Genomic DNA, 23,189 nt, shown 5'->3' on the forward strand with positions numbered 1-23,189 from the left:
GCTAGTTATATACTTAAATTAGGTTGAATTACAATACCTACATTCGGTGATAATATAGATCTATTACACTGAACAAGATCCAAAAAGCAAGCATAAGTTTTAAAATAAAAATTTTCAGTTTACTTTAAATCTGTTTTATTTTAACGGAAATAATTGTCGGAAGAACCTTCTAACGATGCTGCCCATTCACGGAATTGGATATAATTAGCGTTGGGAACTATCAACTGAAAACAATCCAAACAGTCGAGAGTCAGAAAACTATCGATAGTCAACAAAACTAGTGTTTACTATTTTCATGTCAAACGAAGATGTACGAACCCTTTTCTGTATAAGTTGTGAGAGAGGAAAGGACGGAGATAACTGCTTGGACTAGTTAATTTTATATCTATTTATATTTTCCAGCGGTAGTATAAACTAGACGAAGATGTATATATTTCTTCGCGTACTAACTTTAAACAAGAAAAGCAAAAAATAGTTACTGAATACTATTAATATGCAATTCATAATTTCATACTAAACGCAGTAGAATTACTTTTATATTTGAATGTTTTCTGGATCTGTAAAAAGGAATGGATTTTTTCTATGGAATGGAATGGTACCCCACAAATGTTTTATCGTATTTTAATATGTTAATTGCTATTTTTATTGAACGGAATTTTTTTCTAACAAAAATCGAGAAAGTGATCGAAATATTACCTATTCATTACACCGTATCATTCACAATTTTAATCTTTTTAACCTATTACTATTACATTAACAATCCTGAAAAACATCAAATGCTATTCTAAAATGCTGCTATATTGATATACAATATATTATTATTTGCAACAAACTACCAAAAATCATAAAAAATTATGAAACTGTAAACGCGAACCTTATATAAACTTATCTTAAAAAGCTGAAACAAGCGATTTTAGCTGGTCCTGGAATTCGTAAGTTGATATTTGATTGCAGCATCGAATAATCGAGTACCAAGAAAAGTGAGTAGAGTTTGAAGAATTTGTGAAGTTTTTTTGTTTTATTTGTGAATAAGTTCAAAATTCTTAAGTGTGCGATGACTCTTCATCCGCATAATCATCTTAAATTATTCCTTGAAAACTTATATAATATCAGTAAAGAACAAAGGTTAAGTTTGATAGCACGTCAAAGAGAGGAACTATACTATATTATTGTAATTAAACATTGAAAATAATTAAGCAATTCGAAACAGTAATTTTATGGAAAAGTTATCTCCTTCTGGGACACAGGATAGTAATAAAATTTGTACAATAGACTAATTTACTGGCTGAATACTGTATAAACTATCTTTTATATCATATATAAAAGTTCCTCTAATTGTTTAACTAGAGGATTATACAAATAAAGGAATATATATATATATATATATATATATATATATATATATATATATATATATATATATATATATATATAAAGGAAGAAAGGAATAAAGGAAGTGGTCTAGGACCTACTTATACCTTAGATATAGTGTCAGTTTTATATAATATATTAGATACGATATGAATTTTCTGATATATTGTAAATTAGTATTTTATATACTAGAATGTAAAGGGTAAAAAATACTAGCATGTATCAATTGTAAGGATTATAATCATAGAGAAATAGAGATTTAACTTCACAGGAAATTTTGGCGAAATGTTTCGCGACGTCCAACATGTAGATGTCTCTACGTTTAACATATTACTTGTTTTAGTCGCTATGTTAAGAGCCGCGACGGAATCTGATTGGTTCATTTGGTTCTATGGTTTGTTTATTTTGCATGCTATTTTCAATGTGCCCTATATCGAGAGCAATGTGGTTAACTTTTTATAACGTTTATACATTAAATTATTATTTTATTTTATTACTATATACAAGTCGGTAGTTGAAATGCATTCCCGTTCTAGGAAGTGTTGTGTATCCAGATGCACAGATAGTGAGGAAATGCAGAATCATTTTCTGTTAAGAATGCGATCTTTAAGAAATGAGTAGAAGAAATTCTAAACTGGTTGGGTTAAACATGAAGCAGATTTATGAACGTTACCGTGTGAGACATTTTTGTGATATATTTAAACTTTTCTTTAAATACTTATGAATAATTTAGTGATGGTGAAAATAATACCACGAGCCCAGAATATGGCAAAATACAAATGGAAGTGGATCAAAATCAAAATTATATAGAAGATAAATTGAAGGAGTCAGTCACATTTCTGTTCATAATTGTTATCATTAATTTCTAAATGTCTGACTATATTTGTAGTGCCTATTTCCATCGTTTCAGGCCCACAACCAGGGTGTTGGAAGCAAGTATCATCGACATTTGAACAAACTCCAGAAAGTAATGGTAAAGTTGGTATTAATTCAGCCAGTATCCTTCTTTCTTTTCATTCTTACTGTTAATTACTTGACTCTATAACTTCAGTCCAGATGTTCCTATAATTGTTATGTATAAATATAATAATATACATATAATAAAAAATTGTTTTTTATTTAAATTTCATTGATTAATTAAACATGACGTCAAGGCTGTCACGTGCCAAACATTACTAATGAGCTAATCAAATGTCTTCAGAGAAAATTATTTTTCTTACAGGTGCCTATAATAGAGATATAAATTGACCAATCAAATTACTTAAATGGCCCATTATGGCTCCCTCTGAGAGTCCTTGCGCCAGAGTTCCTTATTGAGTTGCATCTCTATTACTCTATGATTATAATCACTTATTGCATAACAAATGTGATCAACAATAAGTTATAACTATTTATCTTATAAACACCTTACACAGAAAAATATTTAGATAATAGTTATTATTTCGACTAGTTATTTTTAGGCAAGTTAAGAAAAAAAAACTAAAATCCGTCTCTGATAAAAACAAGGCAAAATGCAAATATCTGTTTTCTTATTCAATAACGTTCAATTTCAGGTAGCCTGGCTCAGAGTCGACACGCAAACCATACTGACCATTCACAATCACGTGATAACGAAGAATCATCGCATCGGCGTCACCCACAGCGAGCACAAGACGTGGTTCCTGCACATCCGAGAGATCAAGGCCACCGACAAGGGTTGGTATATGTGTCAGATCAATACTGATCCGATGAAAAGCCAAGTGGGATATCTAGATGTTGTTGGTAAGTAACAAAGAGAAATGTTTAAGAGCTCCTAATATATCATCCTCTGCTATATATTAATTTGATGCTAACGAAAATTGTGCCTTCCATTTTGAGGAACATAGAGGTGTGAAATTTGGCCCGGTTAAAGCTTATATCGAGGAATAAATTCAGGCCTAAAGTTTTGGTATAATATGCGCAAAAAATATATAAATTCTATTAAAACAAAATAGGCCTAAATTAAGCAACCAGGAATAGCCGTCAGATTGGTGACACAAAATACATAAAGAAATATTTTAGGACCTGGACGACGCGCTGCTAGTTCAAACTCTTGTACGGTGGATCAATCGTCATTTCTGTTGTACGTAAATCAACTCCATAGTCCAAACGCGTAATTTTTAAATTCAAAATCTGGCAACCTTCTGCCGCAAAATGCCGGCTAGAAATCTTAAATCAATTTATTTTTACAATTTAATGAGTCTTAAAGAAACACCCGACATATACGAAAATTTCATCCCAACATAGATTAACAAAATTCGAGAATGACGACAATCGTCTATCCTCTTTGTTTACAATATATTTAGAATTTCAAAATCAGGTTTTATTTTAATTTGATGTCACGTGATCAGAGATAATAATATAGAGATAAGAAATATTGTCCTGGAAACATAGTATATTATTATCCTACTGGCTAGGGCCACCGAAAAAAATATTGATATTTCGATATATTGATATTTTAAAAAATATGGATATATTGATATATCAGCCAAAAAAAGTATCGATATTTTTTTGCAATTAGAACAAAAAATATCGATATTTTACAAAAAACTATATCGATATTTTAGAGAAAAAATAAAAATAGTGAAATACTAGCCTAAAATATATATATTATTTTTAGATCTCTTAAAAAGTAGTGATATTTTTGATAAACATTTAAAAGTAAAAAAATATCGAAACATATCGGTTAATAAAATATCGATATATCGATATATCCCGAAAAAAATCGGCCAAAAATATCGATATTCTGCATCCCTAATACAGGCAGTTCTAAAGGTGAGCAAGTTTTTCCAAAAATTTTTGTGGTACTGGTTGATTTTAGGTTTCTTGAGAAAATGTTATAGTTAACAAAGCACTAACCAAATATTGCAGGGAATAAATACGTTAATTTGTATATCAACAGTTAAAATGAATGTTGCAAAGTATACTAACAATTATAAAATATGTTAACTACTTAGAATTTTAATACATCATTTGTCGATCAGTTTGTAGTTCCTACATAGGGGATAAGAAAATTTAAATGATATTTAATTTATTCCGAAAAAATATCGAAAAATATCGGCTAAAAAATATTGATATATCGATATATCCAGCAAAAATATATCGGTGAAAAGTATCGATATTATTTTCAGAAAATATCGATATATCGATATTCTGCATCCCTAATACAGACAGTTCTAAGGGTTATCAAGTTTTTTCTAAACCTTTTTGTGGTATTAACTTCTAGTTGATTTCAGGTTTTTTGAGAAAATGTTATTGTTAACAAAGCACTAACCGAATTTTGCAGGTAATAAATACGTTAATTTGTACATCAACAGTTAAAATGAATGTTGCAATGTATACTAACAATTATATAATATGTTAGCTACTTAGAATTTTAATACATCATTTGTCGATCAGTTGGTAGTTCCTACAAAGGAGATAAGACAAAGAAGAAAGCAATAGATATGGGAAGGAAGGCAATCTAAAGATGAGTCCCCAAAATCAAAGACTATGTGAATACATAAATGAGGACATTTTATTCTTTGACCTTTGTAACAATTATTTTGATTACTTATTTTAGAGACCTAAGTTTTGAAATATTATTAGTTACTTCAATTATTATAAATAATACATTCCTTTAATATAAATTTCTAAATCGTACAAAATAAATTACCTAATTTTGTTCATTATTCTTTTAATATACAAACATGTATTACTTTATTATTCTATTTATTTGTTTAAGAATTTAAAACTAAATAAAGATTATGTATACTTATATTTGATGCTTTAAGGTTTTGAAAATAAACTTAGTTATGATACTTTGTTATAACGTTCAGTAGCGTAGTAGTTTAAACTTATCATTATTTTTATATATCAAATACATTTCTGATCGTATATTGAAATTGTGCTATGAATACAAGTTAAACGATTCCCTGTATACCGCTATGAGAGAGATATGATTAACTTAATAGTTTGTGATCGAATTTAGACCACAGTGCAATAACTAGCAATAATTTAATTTAATTACTATTAAGACTAAGTTAATCTTTTAAACGGTGGATCTACAGTGTAACAGTTATAGATGGTAACACCACCCGGTTATACAAATATACGGCTTAAATAGGCATGGGTGAGGAGCCAAATTGACTGCCCATGTTAGTGTTGATATAACATGTTATATATACATTTATTCTTCTCTATAGAAAATATTTCTTTTTTTCTTTCTTTTTTTTTCTCAATATGAAGTTGGTTACGAATGTACCACATGTGATTTAATACACTTTAGGGTAAATGATGTGGCTCGGTGAATGGAGGTAAAACGAAATGAAACAGTGGTGTTTACATTATGTGACCGTTATTTATTGAAGTAATATAAAAATATAAAAATACAAATGATAAAACGGATGGCAGCGGTGTTACCTGGAGACGAGGCCTGGGCAGTCGATGGTGGCACGTCTAAACCAAACGATGGTCGAGAACTGAATGATTGGAAATACCCTTCAATAACATCTCAGATAAACATCTCGTAGTTGCCAGCTATTCGTTATCGGGTTCTAGTTGGCGCTGCTGGCATCCCGCCCGTGTTCAACATCTGGGATTATATTTCTGGGTATTTTGTAGACCGTTATTTCACTATGTAAAATTCGACATGCCTCAAGGTCGCTACAACACTATGATCTACTGTAAATAATTTTAAATTAGTTTATAGACTTGATATATATTTCACTATAATAGACATAACCATTGTATAGGATATATTAATTAAAGGAAACTGACTAAATATGGGTTAGTATTTTAATATGGGCTTTCTTCTGTCTAGTACCTAATATGACTATCCTTTGTTGTATTCATTCGTCCTAACATTGCAATCACTCCGCCTCGTTACTTCAGCGCGAGATATTAATAGAATAAGAGGTTTCCGTTTCGCGGCTGTTTAAAACGTTCGTAAAGTACGTAAAATAATATTTTTTTCTTAACAAAATTAGAGCTAAATAATATAATTAACCAAGTCGTCATTGAGGATGCCCAGATTCTCAATTCTAGTAATCCGACCAGTGATGTGAAAGAGAGCACCAGCTGAATACTACGATATACCCTCCAAAATCATAACGAAACTTCTCCCAAGCTTGGTCGCGTAGGCATAGTATCCGGACTGTAGGTATCTTTTTATAATGTTCTCCATATATAAATCCAGCCGCTTGTAGGAAACAATGCAAATGATATCTTTCACAGCTTAATGTTGGCTTCCGTTATAATGGTTTTCGCAATCGTAGCTATTCCACGAATGTTTACTTTGGTAGAATACTACCGCTGTACTGTTTTCTGAAACAGTATTACTCATGTGAGTGATGAGTTCTATTTTTAACTTTGCCGCTGTAATTTGATGTTATCTGTGCACAAATTTTTTTAATCTTCGCAGTGCCTGTCAGATAACTTTCAAGACAAACCACGACCACTGCTTATCTCGCTGATGATATTTTACCATGTTTTGTGTATACTGTCATGTTCCTGACTCTGAGAGTGATCAGACATGTCGACTGTTCGTAACACCTGAAGGTAACCCTGCCACGTGCATTTCTTTCTTTTTAAATTCTTATAGTGTGATCTTGTTTATTGTTTAATATCTGTTCGTCTAAAAATAAATATTTCTTCTGCATATTCTGAATATTAGATTCCATTTGTACCGAAATAAATCGCCGAATATTTTGTCTTTATCTAACCGCACCAGTACCCTAAAACCCAAAGAACGCTCGAGCATCAAATCCTATAAATCACTATAATAGACACAATTAGCGATTGCTTTGTAATATCTATTAATTATGATAATATAATTATACGAAATGATTAAGACGGTTGTATGTTTGTTGTTTTGTAATAAAATATGTCTCTATTGACGACTGCACTGACTTTATGGACAACAGGAAAAGTCTGCACTAGAGTTATCGATGATTTGGCTCGGCAGCCAGTTAGTGCATTCTCGTCAGCACTTGGATCCGTCAAGATGTTCATTACACGTGGGTGGCGTTGTCTCGCTCGCCGCCCCCTCGTCGTCAGCGTCGGATACGGCACCGGGCGCCGTCTTTCGGGGGGTACCCGGCGCCATGTCAATTAGCTTTATGAAAGGAAATTTCCAGCCGAATATCCGGGCGTAATTAGGAAGTTCGTAGATGCCAATTAAGACGGATATATTGCAACCGAAAAGTGAAACAGTCGAGACTTATTCCGAGTTTATCCCCATGTCGCTCTAATGAGCAGCTAAACTGCCGTTCGCCTATTGCGACATTAAGCAAATAAGCACTTAACTTTTCTGAGTGGAAATAATGGCGAGGCTGAAAGGATTAGAACAAACGCGCCGAACAAGGCGACTAAACTGTTTATGTGACGCTGTTGTCTAAACCGTACGCCGAGTAAACCTACAATGTTAAAAGTTGAAAGTTTCCGTAGGATTTCTCCTGCAATATAAGATGACGCTCATTACATAAATTAAAAATATTGGACGATATTAAATATTATTGCGTACTTAACACGATTCTTGGTCTTGATTTTAGTTCAAATTGTGCTAAGCATTAAGCAAATTTGGATGCTTAGCTGTGCAGGTGGCAAAACCAATGTTAAACATATTTTTAACAATTGAACCGACTTCAAGAAGTTAATAATGAACTCACGAAAAGGTTAAAAATAGCCAAACTTAGGTTTTTAACACAAAAGCGTTTTAAATAAAATATGTGTATACTAATCGATGTAATAACTATAAAAAATAAACAAAAACCTTGTTTAATCTATTTACTACACTATTTTATACCCTACTATATACACACAATTTAGCTTAACACCTACCTAAACCTACTTATCTATTAGTAGTATTCTTTTTACTACTGCCAACTGACCACTTTAACGTCAGCAAATTAAATTTGTTTTTTTCGTAATTTAACTTTGTGTATATGTCACAAAATTATATTATTATTTTGGTATTGTTTGGACTTCAAAATTTAATTGTTCAGTTGTCTTGAGGGGTACATTTAGTTGAATTCGTTTGTTCGATACTTCAGCAAATCCTTCCTAGTCTGTTCTCTTGTTTGTTAACATTGGATTTCTGTCTTGTCTTATTATATTTTCGCTCAACGTCAGAATCACTGGCGTATGATCTGAACTTAGCTCAAAATTTTTTTCGACCTTTATGTAGTCGGATGTTATGTTTCTTACTATGAAGAAATCTAACAGGTCTGGGGTTTTCTCTTGATCAGTCGGCCAATAAGTTGATTTTTCAGTTGACATGTAACTACATCTTAGTTCAGCAGCTGCTTTATGCAGTTAATTGCCTTTAGTTGTCATTCTGTATCCCCATCTAGTATTTTTTACATTGAAATCATCCCCAATTATACATTTTTCTCCCAGGTTGCTTAGGATATAAAATAATTTTCCTTTTTTTGATTGTATCTTGGAGGATAATAAATGGCAGCTATTGTAAACTTGTACCTGCTTGATTTTATTTGTATAGCTTGATAGTTACTGCTGTTACCTGACTTTCTGCTGTACTGAGCCCGGGTTCTTGATGCTGGGATATGTTCTTTTTTATTATTATTGCACTTCCTCCTCTTACGGTGTTAGCTGGATGTATGGTATGATAAAATGTATATTCTCTAAATTTTATAAAGGATTCTTGTGTTAAATGGGTTTTGATATTATGCATATATCTATTTTTTGCATATCTAGGAATACTTGTAGGATTCCATTAACATTCCACATTGCTATTCGGATGTCTTTATTTGCCATTTCGGGTTTTTGGGGCCACAGGCCTAATGTTTTTCATTTTTCTAGTTTTTCAATCCTTTCGGAAAAATATTCGATCATTTTTTCTTGTCTGTCCAGCTTTCATATTAGTTTAAGTAGCAATTTGTTGGTGGTTGCTTCATCTTCCTTTGTGCCACATTGGTTATTTTGACTGATACTTTGGGGATAAATCATTTCACCATTAACGTTAAATAAGTTCGATTTTTTTTAGAGGTTCGATTTTTATTTCAACCCCTAAAATTATTTTAATACCAAAAATGGTTTTTGTGTCCGTATCATGTTCAAAGGCTAACATAAATAGAGGTAATGGCTTCTTGTGGACTAAAATTATTCTTTTGTTAATTTTAGTTCTTTTTTAAAAATATTTGTCGCATTTAATCATTTAAGCCCATTTTGGTTTAGTTCTGCGATAATTTTTTTACTTTTAGCTGTTGATAGAAGCCCTCTTGCCATAACTTTGATGTCTCTGGTTTGTTAGTCTCCATAAGAGTGCCATTGCACTTTCAACAACTCTAAACATTCTATTGTTTTTGTGAACGACATTCGGCGTTGACTTTTATTTGTCCATTGTTTAGTACCGTTGATTTGAATATTATATACTTGGAGCTCAGTGTTTTGTAAAGCAAATCAAAGTCGATAACATTACTTAGGATAATTGGGGGTGGCCTGGGCTTTCTAATTTCTTTATTTTGTTCATTATTTTGTTTTATTTTTATTTGCTGTGGCGAAGATCCTGGGGAATTATTTGCTTTTCTTTTTTTTCTTTTAACCGTTATCCAGCCTACTTCTTTCTGCAATTCTTCTTTATCTGTTTCGTATGTAACAATTGGACTGCTTTTGTTCGCTTGGTGGTTTTTCGTTGTTCTGTCCTTGTCCTCAGAGCTTTGTTTATTTAGTTGTAGCTGGAGGGCATTTATTTGGTTTTGCATATTGGTTAATGCAATTTCAAGACTCTCCCGCGCCAACTTTTCGTTCATTCACGAATTGTAGAGTACCTGTTCGTTTTGGGTTCTATTTGTATTCTCTACATTCAAAATTGCAATATGTGATACGCCTAATGTTGATATTTCCATTTTATCTACTTTTGTGCAGTACTCTTCTCCATATTTTTTACGTATTGTTGAAATAATACCGTTATTTTTATGTTTCAAATTATCCTACGCTGCATTTGTGGTCCAGATGTTGAGTTTTCGACCCTTAACGTTTTATGGCATTTTGCAATTATTTTCTCCTGTACTGACCTTTTTTTCCGGTCGCACCTTCACTTTTTCACCAGTCTTTAAAATGTTATTGTTAGATTTTTTTTTAACGCCGCATTTGTGACACAGATGTTGCACTTTTGTTTCGTTTCACTGACCGTCTCTCCGAACACGTCTTTACTCCGTGAAAATCAAACATCTGTTATAAAACATAATCGGCGAGGAGAAATAGTGGGTAAATCATAAAGTTAACTGACAGAAACAAGGAGTATATATAGTGGATTTAATTTAATAAGCGAAACCCAGGAAACGTTTTGCGTGGTCTGTTCTGAGACCACTTTTTTGATTGGTTCATTTGAATTTTCCTACAAAGGCATTTGATTGGCTCATTTCTACAACGCGATTAATTTTTTCAGTTTGTTTGCGACCCCATTTTTGTGCATCGTGCATTTGTGCACGATCAACATTTTTGTATCTTAAATATAATCACTATTATATATAAATATTCATTATTATATATAAATATAGATACATAATAACTTTAATAAATCTGACATCTTATTTAAATTGGTAGATATGAAAACGGGAAAAAGAGCTATAGACAATTTTGATTATATTTGCCACGAGATATGTTATATTTTCAATTACATTGCAGCCATTTTATATCCACATTTCATTCTTTTTTATTTGTAGATTTATATTTTATTATTTTTTTATTTATATGCATTGTATATATTCATTATATACTTATATTTTAGCTTTTTGATATTGTATAATATTTGTATTTATATAGAATTTTTTATTATTAGTAAATTGTTTTGAGAAAGTAAATTTTGGTTTTATTTGAAATTTAATTAGTCAGTAGAATGTGACATCAGGGGTTAGTCACGTGATGCGTATGGAATTGTCGACCAATGGTAATTTAAACTTTCCAATGAGTTCAGCGAAATGACGTTCTTAGCGTTTGCCTGCTGAGACCACGCAAAACAATTCTTGTATTAATTATTGTATTATGGACAGAGACTGACGAACATTAACACATTTTATGGAGAGATAATATAAAATAACTGCGTCAAAGTAGGAAAGAGTAGAGTGAGAGGGTTACACAAATCCAACATTCAGGGAAGGGCTACGATTGCTAAACCTTCTTTAACGGAAGCCTACGCTAAGCTGCGAAAGAAATAATTGTTTCCTACAAACGGTTGGGTTTATGTGTAGAAACCCTGCAAAATATCCCTGTGATCCAGACGGCCTGCTTATTCGCTCAAGCTTGGGAGAAGTTTCGTTATGATTTATCCGTAAAGATCTTTTCATTCACATCATTGGCCGGATTACTGCGAATAAGTTCTTACAAGGACTAGCATATTACTGGCAAACACTGCCATATTCCAAGATAATGCTCTCATACACACAGCCAGAAAGGATCACTTTTGATTCGAGTAGCACCAGAATATTATCAAACATCTTCCCTGGTCAGCGCAATAGCCAGACCTAAACATAATTGAACCTTTGTGAGGAGTTTTGCAGCAGAGACTAACATCACCTAAATATTGGCGAATGTTTTGGTACAAAAATTAGACAACATTTCTTTAGTTGAACATGTTTCTCTCACAACAGTAAAGGGAATAATTTTAAAATGCTATATTACTACAACTTGTTTCAACAGAATTTTCAATATAAGATCAGAAATTTATTTGATACATAACATTAATTAAAATAATCAATTAACGAATAATGAAATAATGTATATTAAAATAACTATCTCAAGAATTAACATTTATTTTCGGAACTGTAACAAATTCATAGCATCAAATATGAAATATGATATACAATGTTGATATCAAATATCAAAATACATGATCTTTACATTTATAAATATGGAATAATGAATGAAGTAATGCATGTTTGTATATTAAAATAGAGGATATATGAATAAAACGATTTTGTATTTCATTATTTGACTTGTATATTAAAACAATAACGAACACAATTATGTATGTATTAATGTAATTAATTATGTATTAAAATGTATTTTAAAAATTTATTTGTATTTACCATTGTTAATTTGATTATTGATTTTTTAAACTTTATGTCTATAAAGTAAATAATCAAAATGATTTATATAAAATTCAAACAAAAAAGTCACATATCTTATGGCGTTAATCCTTGAACACCCTAATATTTATCAGAACTGTTATATTATCACTTTCTTTCGATTCAAAATTGCCGGCATTTTGCAATACAACGATTAAGTACAGATTTACGTAAGCAGAAACGACTAATTATATACCATATAATAGTAGCAACTGACAGCGCGTCAGTCAACGCTTAAAATATTTGTTTATATATATATTGTGTCACCGATCTAACGGTTATTCCCGGTTGCGTATTTCGTTTTATTGGAATTTATTATATGTAGCGCATGTTACACAAACATTTTTGGATCTAGGGATTCTTTTCGATAGAAGCTTAGAACCTGTCAAATTTCACATCTTCAAGTGCCCCCGCTTTCCTCGAACAGGGAGGCACAATTTTTATTATGCCGATTAATATATAGAAGATAGTACTAAGTACTAAGTAACGGGCCATATCCTGTTTAAACATAGTCTTATCAATTATTCCGTTACTATACATTGATTATTTAAAATATTTACTTAATTTTTAAGTAATTGTAGATATGCTTATGTTTAATTATTTAATACAAAAAAAGTATCGCAAACATATCGAAATTAAGTAAACACTGACATCTCAAAATCTAATGAATTTGATAAATTTTATTAAACCACAATGAGTTGGTTTTAAATAAAACGATATGTAAAATGTTCTAAAATTATAAATTATTGTTAAAGAAATTCAAGATCCAGAATGCAATTATATACATTTATGTTTAAATCAATATACTATTTAGTACTAATCACTACATAGTATAAAATAAAGTCGCCTTTTCTGTCCCTATATCCCTATGTGCGCTTAAATCTTTAAAACTACGCAACGGATTTTGATGCGGTTTTTTTCAATAGATAGAGTGATTCAAGAGGAAGGTTTATATGTATAATACATGCATAATATACTAAGGCAACATTGCTAATTTTAGAGGTTTCTAACGTGATGTCGTAAATTAACCTATTTTTTTAGGCTTATTTAGCAATTAGCAAAAACGCTGCCTAACCCTACGAGTTAGATCAAATTAATGTACTACAGTATTGTACACCATAAAAAGGTCTACAAAAAAGTCCGCGATGGTATATGTTTATCTTTTAGGGATAACCCACATTAACCATTTATATTGTTTACTTTTTACGTGAGAAAATGGCTTATTTACGAAGCTATTTTAAGCAATACGACATTAATCCTTATCGAATTAAGTACCTTAAATACAGTGTGCAATTAATATAGATCAATATGGTTCCTTACAGCATGTAAATTAAACAAATATTTTCGGAGATATTACAAATTTAATATTTGCGTTTAAAAATGTGTAATGTAATAAAAATTGTATGAATTTAGATATTCCAAAGATAGCAGGAAATCTTCATAGTAAGTATAGGGGAAGAGGAATTGTTTTACTCCAAATTTAATGCGTGCTGGCCAAGGGCAGTAATGAATGAACCAAAAATACTGGATTGATTTTAATCATTTTTCATTGAGTGACATAGGCATATATATTTTATGCCCGTGCAAAGTCGGAGCGGGCCGCTATGTTTTTATATACAACGTTCATATTTTTTCTGTAGTGTATTTAATTTAGTATCAGCATTGCACCCGTGCGAAGCCGGGGCGGGTCGCTAGTTATTGATAAAATATTCTCAATATTTTGTTAACCCATAAAAAACTGTCTGTTTTTCTATGGGATTTACAATGCTGATAAGATACGATCAATCTTACGTTATTGAGCGTCTGCTATGAACTGTGCTATTACAGATTTTGTTATGTTTATCATTTTTCTATAATGTAAATAACATATTTTGACTTCAGAAATTGTTGTTATAAACTAATTGTTAATATAATTCATCGACGATAATTTATAATTTAAAAATGATGAGTTAACTCCTTGTTTAGCAAAAAGGCTGCAATATATATATATATATATATATATATATATATATATATATATATATATATATATATATATATATATATATATATATATATATTGTTGGCAAAGATACATATGGCAAAGAAAATTGGAAAATTTATTGACTGCTTATGGTATATATTTTAAAAAGTTTATAAAACTATACAGGATTAATTGATTAACTACGACTATGTATCTAATTATACAATACCCAAAAGTTAAGTGCAGTATATTCCTAAAAATGCCGTAGAGAACTGTAAAGTTCAGTTTTGTTGCTGTTAATTATATTTTATAAGCTCTGAATCATGAACGTATCACATAAATAACAAAATTTTATCGCACAAAATGAATGACATAAAATTGATTAATGTATATACTTTATATGTAAAAGGTGCAATTACCCTTTTATCAAGTCAGTATTAATTGTTGTATATATTGTATATAAATAGTCGTATTAATATCTCATTCAAATATCGTCGATGTTGAAGTGGATTAAAATAAGCCGTGTGTGTAATATTAATAAAATTATTTGTTTATTTATAATACCTCTGTATACATTTATATGTGGAAAATCTTTCAAATATCTGGCTCGGGTTCTCACGCTGGAATGGTCTACTTTTCAAAGGCTTTTCTAAGAAAAATGCTGTGAAGTTTTTCATACAGAATGTTCATCGTGTCGTGTTCGCTGTGTGGAGCACCATCATGTGAATAGTATTCAGCAAGACGAACATTCATGTAGTTTTCAAACAGCAGTTTTGCATGCCTATATAAAGAAATCATGGCTATCGTTATGTAATATTTATCATCAAAGGTTGTCAAAGATATATCTCTGCCTAGGGCAATAGAAAAAGTGCGAGAGGCAGTCAACAAAATCTACAAATGAACGAAAGATTGGAAAATTCATTGAGGCGAAATAATAAAAACTTAATTACATCACTCAACGGATACCCCATTCCTCAAGAAGAATCAGCTAAATACCTTGGAATAGATTAAATTGGAAGCATCACGTTAGACAAATAGCAAAACACATTAGAACCATAATAAAACAACTACACTGGTTAGTCGGAAGATACACTCAACTTGATCTAAAATCAAAGAGGTTGATCTATAATACAATTATAAAGCCAATTTGGACCTATGGGGTGCAAATATGGGGTTGCACTAAAAATTCAAATCAACTAGTCATACAACGCTGTCAAAACAAGGTTCTTCGATTGATTATCAATGCCTATCGCTATGTAACTAATGAAGAACTGCACGATGACCTGGAAATCAAATGGATTTGCGAAGTTATCCAAGATTTCGCCTTGAAACACGATTACTAAATCATACTAAAGTGGAAGCAATACAACTGCTGGACAGCGCTCAGGATGTCAGGAGATGAAACGAGCAAAACCATACGAACTTATATAAAGTGTATACATTTAGTGTAAACTATAGCTATAAGTTAATAATTAATAAATAATTATAATTTTATAATTGAGGAATACATACTGATGTATTTTCTCGCACTCGTCTTGCTTGTTAATTAATGCAAGTACATAGGAAAAGTAGTAATAAATTAATTGTAAATTAAGATTGTACTAAGCGTTTCTAATAAAGCTGTTATAAAAAAAATTAAAGGTTATGAATATTATAAGTTGCCGTATTGATATATATCAATTATAAAAAACACTGTAATTATCAGCTTTCTTGGTGCGGTGGCTAAGGCGAGAGGACGGTTTTTCTACTGTTGCGAGAGTCGCGGGTTCGAATCCTGCTGGGGCATGGATGTACTTTATGTTTATGATTGTAATTGTAAATGTTTTTATAGGCAACAGTGGAAAATCCGACAAGGTATAACCATCACAGTCACATCGGTAGCCAGGCTGTATAAGACCGCATATCTTCTGGGATAGTCTCTAAGTTAGTCCCTGGCCAGTCGGTGGGCTTACTGCCGAGGATCGTGGTTCGGAGCCCACGTTAACTTGCAGGTCCCTTCCTGATAAACCCTCGTTGGTAAATCGGAGACTTTAAATATTTAAACTGTTAAAAACTGTAATTGACTAATAAAAAACAACTGGTTTAACAGTCTGCTCCAAAACAATTCGGCCGCTAGTCGCTGCTAATATTATATTAATTAAAAAATGGAGAAATATTTCTAAAATTTAATTTTGTATGGTTTAATGGGTACAAAAGAATAATTTATATACAGTATATCGTTATAGCAATTGATTTGGCACCAACAGTAGTGCTGAAGATATACCGTATCCATCTTTTGCCATTTATGACAATTTAAACCTTTTCTTCTTTTTTTTCCGGATCGGTATTCCTGATTTTTAACATGCGGAGGGTGCGATCGTCTATATGGATTTTTTTTAAGAATAGGGAAGCAAGAGGGATTTACCACTTCTAGATAAAACTCCACTATATTTTACAATAACTCCTCTTTAATATAGGTTTTGTTTTCACCTAATTTTAAAAAGGATAACATTCTCATTACTCAACAGTACGGGGTAAAAGATCCAGGGTAACGGGTAATGAGGTCCACAAATAGCGATGGTGGCCAAAGAATAAGCATATGTATATATGGGTATAGATGTAGTAATGTGGTGTGCAATCGGAGTTGCAGTATAAATAACCTTTTACCTCGACCTTTTGGCCAATCAAGTAGTTGATTGTTTCAGCCGATTATCATGATGAAGAATGTTGCTTTGTTATTTTTTTGGAATTTTCTTTCATACAAATATACACAAAGCAACAACCACAAATGCTGAAGGTGGTAGATACACTTATAACTTTTATCATTTAAGCCAGCCTTATTAGCAATTACTATAAGCAAAGGCTCATCAATTACAACTTTCTCTAAATTAAAAAGCTCGCAGTTAAGAAGTAAAGGACAATACGTCTAAAATTATCCGCGAATATGTACTATAAGAGAGTGTAAATACCTCAAAATTAAGTCTAAAAATACTCTCATTATTATAAATCAACATAATATATCCATATAACAAGCTACCGAATTACCGCTATAAAAAATATTCAAAATTTATGGACAATGTCGTCAGAAAGAGTGGAGAAGCGTAAAAAATAAACAACGTATACATTCTTTATTGGCACGAATTAAAACGGCATTTCTCCTTTTTTCTTTTCGATCTTTTTTGTATCAAACCGCCGACTATAAAGCGACCAAACCAAAGTGGCTTTCTCAAGCATTACGCTCGAATAATAAATTTCCAAACTTTATATCTATCTTTTATGGGTCGAAAAAATATCAAGTCGCCTTATGAAATGGCCAATTAGAATTTATATCTAAGATCAAGTCGAAATACCCTTAAAAGAGGAGAAAAGAAATCTGGATTATAATGCTGAACGCTGATTTTCAAATAAGTAAAGGATGCTTCAGTACTTGAGAGGTTTTACTGTTATTCTATTTTTTATTATTATTATACACCCGTACTAAGTTCAAGCTCTCTATTTTTGTCTCTTCTAATGCTTGTAATCATTCTAAATATATTGATATATTAATAATAGTATTTCGTGATGAACAAAAATTTCTAGAACTGGAGATCGTAATCCTAATCTGTGAAAGTACCAACTCGTCGAACTGACGTTAGAAGCGGAATTTCAGATGGTTCCTCAAAACCTCTAAGTGTTAACAGCTTTTTTGCTTTTCCCTCTTCGTTTTCGTTCTTTATGTTATGTGGCCTGTTAGGAGTCAATTATAGTTTTTGGTTTATTTATATTTAGCCCGTGAACAATTCACTACTTCGATTCATTCCTGGTATTTCATTTACTTCTTGTGAAATAATTTAATATGTTTTGTATTCCTTTTCCTAAAAGAACCTCATAGCGATCATTGTAGATTAAGATTTCAGGTATTGTGCGATTTACTTCCGAAAAGACTTTATTAAATAATTTTCAGCTCAGTTATTTTCTTTTTAACGCGTTCTTCGACTAATTTTGCATGGTAAAGTTGGAATTCTGGTGGTAATTTGTGTTTGAAAATGAAATTGAAAAAAAAAATACAGTTTTAAATACCGTATGCATTTTTCATCTGTAGATGTCATATTCTGTTAAGATAATCACCTTTTAACTATAAACATTAAACGTTGAGCATTTAAGTTGATAAAAATATCATATATAAGCTATGTTTTTATCTTAAAATATGCCTGTCAATTATTGTCTGTCGTTTAGACAATTAATAGATAGTTCTGATTCGTACATGAACTGAAATAAATCTGAAGGTGCAGTGTGTAGTGAATACGACAATTGGGTACCCTTCCTTTAATCCACTTCTTGGTTAAATTCACTAGTCTAGATTTATGTGTTTTTGATAACTCCAAAAATTTGAACATTCTTGAATCCACAAATATAGAATTATCTAGGCGAACTCAGTATTTCACATATGACGATCTAATAATGATTCATATGTAGTATATTTAGTTTTGATCACATTCGGAACAATAAACCCTTTAATCATTTTTCATTCATTTGTTTTAACATTGACTTCACAACGCCTCTTCTCTTATTTTCGGCAAGTGTTTCAAAGCATTAAGTTGAATATTAAAGTAATTTCAATAATTAATCTTTATCAAGCCCAAGATAGATTGATATAAGTTGACTCTAACCTTTAACCAACTTATAATTTCTATTTAGTTAACTAGATATTTACCTAAGGTAATCAATTTGTTCTCATTTGATTTTCTTAGAAATATTATTCAATTTTAATTTCTACTATTAATTCACCTCTTGGTTGGCCTTGGCAGTATTTTTCTATTAAATATCGTAAACTATATATTTACAACCATTAAAACACTTTGATTCTCTTGAGTCTGCTACTAACTTGCTATATGCTATTAGGTAGCAAAAATTGAAAATTCGAATTTTATGTAAACGTAAATTTGATTGGGATGTGGCTCATGATAATGATTGTATTCTTTGTCCATATTATCGTTGACGATTTATGCATGTGCTGAATAGTTATATCCGGCTTGATGCTCGAACGCAAGATGCGACGTTCTTGAATGTGCTATTGACCAAGTCCTTTGTGTCTGTCAGTGGCTTGTTGACGTGCCTTTCTCAATCTCTTGTGCTGGTCTCAATTTATTAGCCCGAAGACGTTCATTGTGTTGCACTCGACTGTTATGTGTAAGTGTATTTACCACTTGGTCTTTAAATATACATTATTCATACCAATATTTCCTGTTCGTTCTCGAAAACGTGGCATTTTGCTTTAATAAATATACAAGAAATAAAATAATCCTTATAACCTAAAATTAGGAGGAATATAGACCAAATTTCCCTAATATAAATAAAAGCATTCTGAATAAAATTCACAATGACAATATTTTAAAATATTACTATAGTAATGGCGATTATAGCAGCTGTTACCATGAAACCATTATATACCATTATTTAGATACTAGTTAACAGTTACAAAAAAACATTTTCAAAATGGATCAGAAACAGTATCTTATAATTAAAATTTAATTTAAAATTATTTTTAAATTTATATTATGATTTTGCATTTATCCAAATAATATTTACCTTAAATGCTACAAAAATAACGAAACAAATCGAAAGAAAGAAAGGAGATATGGGTGGGCCCAGATAATCTAATATATTAAATAAATAAAAATGGACGACAAGATGAGGTGGTAGGGTGATGAAAATATAATGAGTATGTGAGCAACCAATGTTCTGTGACAAGGGTGAAATTAAAAATATACTTCAAATTTATTGAAATGATTGGTAATTATTACGATATATACCTCAAATGTCAGGTAATATTGATATATAACGTTACTGATAGTTAACATACGGCAGAATAAATGGACGGGTAATTAATTATGCCAGCGGATCATAATACTGACAGAATATAGTATAGAGAAATAAATGTATCGACAAATACTGATAATGGATAGTATTGATAATACCAATAAAAGACGATGATAATGGTAAGCAGTAATAATAGTGGAATAACCAAGATGGTTAATAATAATCTTAGTACTAGTCAATAAAATTCATTACAAAACAGACAATAATTGTAACTGATAGCAATGATAAACTATACTAGGATGAAGTATGACATGTGTAGATAGTACGAAGGGAAAGTAACGCACGACATATCAGCTTATATCATAACACTAAAAATAATGGGCGTGCATTGAGATCAAGAGAAGTAGAAGCACGAGATCCTGCCATTACGGCTAGTAGTACTAGCTAGGGCAAAACTAAAATTATAAATATATAAATAAGTAAATACGTAAATAATTATGCACTCCCTTCTATTAACTCAGACTATGATGAACGCGCAATGCGTACAATGGAAAAAGCCAGAGGCAAACATGCTATATATGCTGTCACCAAGAGCCAACAGGAACCACATTTGATGGTGTTTGTTTATGCTTCAGAGTGTCAATAAACCATAATTACAACATTATAATGGATAATAGCGATACTTGATAGTATAGAGCACGACGTACCAACTTATCTCCTAACATTAACAATAATGGCTTGTAATGAGATCAAGGGAATGAACGCACGAGGTCCTGTTACTTAGATTAGTAGGCTTCAATAGGATTAAGTTAAATTCATAAATAAACAAACGAACAGTACTGATGCTACTGAGCACTCACATCTCCAGCTTCAGCTATGATGAACTTGCAATGCGTACAAAGGAGAAAGCCAAATACTACATGTTGGCTACGCTCCCACTAAGAGCCAGCAGAAACCACTTTCGGTGTCGGTTATGTATGCTTCAAGTGATCCATAGATCATAACTACACCTCAATAACTCTGGCTACTTTGAATTTAGTTCATGGTTTATAATCTAGTTATAATTTTTATTTACAGTTGCAACCATAAAACAATTATTTTTGAATAAATTGGAAGAAATAATAAAACAAAGGTCGACAAAAGAGATAAATATAAATAGGTAAATACATAAATAAGTGGAGGATAATGAATTGAGAGTAATAAATATAAAATAATAAATAGAATATGATAAATGAACAGTAATACATATTTTTTAAATTAATATCTTGGAATGTCAACAATCTGCCTGTGGGCAATGAGTATTAATGTTTGATTTCCGTTATATAATATAACCTTCCTAACATGTAAAAGATCACTCCAGTAAGTGATCTGCTGTACAACTTATAATCTAATTCTTATTTTAGATACTATTCTAACTTATTTTAAAGTCTATCCTAACTTATTCCAATGACTATTCTAACTTATTCTAGACATTATTAAATTTCACTCTACGTGTCTATTAACCAGTTCGTATGGTACTTTGCGTTTGAGCCTACACGCTTCACTGTCATCGCGCACATTTACCTGTTTGGCGAGTGTATTAGGATGAACTAATAGTCTTTCATAGTACTTCGCACTAGCACTTCGAATCACACTCGTTATGGGTTCGACGTGGATATCGCGTTGAATCAGTTTGTTGGACACGTGATATGAGGCATCCTGAAATTCTGGAACCTCTGGAGGATATCTATGTTAGATTTACTAGCATTACCCCACAGTTCAATACCATAAGTCCAGATGGGCTTAAGTATCGACTTGTACAGCAAAACCTTGTTTTCTAATGATAATTTAGATTTACGCCCTATCAGCCAATACATTTGGTATAAGCCCAAGCTGTTTGCGTTTTGTCACTATATATTTTTTCCAAGTACTAATAAATGTAAAATAATAAATGGAGATTTAATAAATAATAAACCATAACTAAAACCTGGAAATTGGAAAAATAAAATGAATGCTCGGAGCGTTGAGTCTTAAGAAATGAACTCTCATGAAGTTCTAACGTCCCTTGGACATGATTAGATCTGGAAAATACAATCACCAAAGAAAACAATGTTGCCATTCATGATAAAGGTTTCTATTGCTAAGTATTCGCAACGGCGACAAATTGTAAAATTAAAAAGAAGCGGCAATCCCGCCTAGTTCCTTTGCATTTTTGTTCAAACTTTAAAAAAAGAAAAACATAAACGGCCCAAAAATTAAAATTCGAAACGACTCATGATTTCCCTCTGTCTTTATTTTAGGGGAAAAAGTCGAAAATAAATAATCAACTAAAACTAGCTTTTACACATTTACATTCCCATTCTATATTAATATATTTTGTGGTTGAAATAAAACATATTTAAAACCCACAGAAATACAAACAAAAAATGTATCAAAACCGGTCGGGAGGTAGGAGGAGTTCCATTACATACACGCCGGCTTGATTGGCGCAGTGGTAAAGGCGACAGGACGGTTTTCATACTGTTGCTATAGTCGCAGATCCTGCTGAGGCATAGTTGTAAATTTATGTTTGTGATTGTTCTTAGGCAAAAGTGCAAAATCTGACAAGGAAAATGATCCCTGTCATGCCAGTAACCAGGCTGGGTAAGACCGGATGTCTTCTGGGATGATTTCTAAGTTGGTTACTCACTAGGCGGTAAACTTAATGTCGAGGACCGTGGTTCGAAGCTCTCGTTAAACTGTAGGTCTTGTCCAGATAAACCTTCGTTGGTAAAAAGGAAACTTTATAATATAAAAAAAAATAAATACACACGAACAGAAGAATTATATATATAAATACAATAAATACGTAAAAATGCGATATAAATCCGAATTTGTCTATTAAGAGAAGTAATTAATGTTTGATTAATGGGCCGTGACAATACAGTGTTGATTTTAACACAATGGAGGGGCCTTCTCCGTCGCTAACAATTCCAAGAAGTGAAGCGGAACAAATAGAACGTTAACTAGGTGCG

At 31.6% G+C, this 23,189-nt stretch overlaps 1 protein-coding gene across 1 annotated transcript in view; it reads left to right on the plus strand.

Annotated features, from left to right (window-relative positions):
- Positions 1-23,189, plus strand: part of LOC143206550 (limbic system-associated membrane protein-like) — a 95,462-nt gene that overhangs the window by 7,723 nt on the left and 64,550 nt on the right. Inside the window, exon 4 of the mRNA XM_076419147.1 lies at positions 2,925-3,132. Coding sequence (XP_076275262.1) covers positions 2,925-3,132 — 208 coding nt within the window. The remainder of the gene's footprint in view (positions 1-2,924; positions 3,133-23,189) is intronic.

The sequence above is a fragment of the Rhynchophorus ferrugineus genome, unplaced genomic scaffold (genome assembly GCF_030347505.1).
Source record: "Rhynchophorus ferrugineus isolate W39M unplaced genomic scaffold, kcgeb_rfMv2 rfM1, whole genome shotgun sequence".
NCBI classification, from domain to species: Eukaryota; Metazoa; Arthropoda; class Insecta; order Coleoptera; family Curculionidae; genus Rhynchophorus; species Rhynchophorus ferrugineus.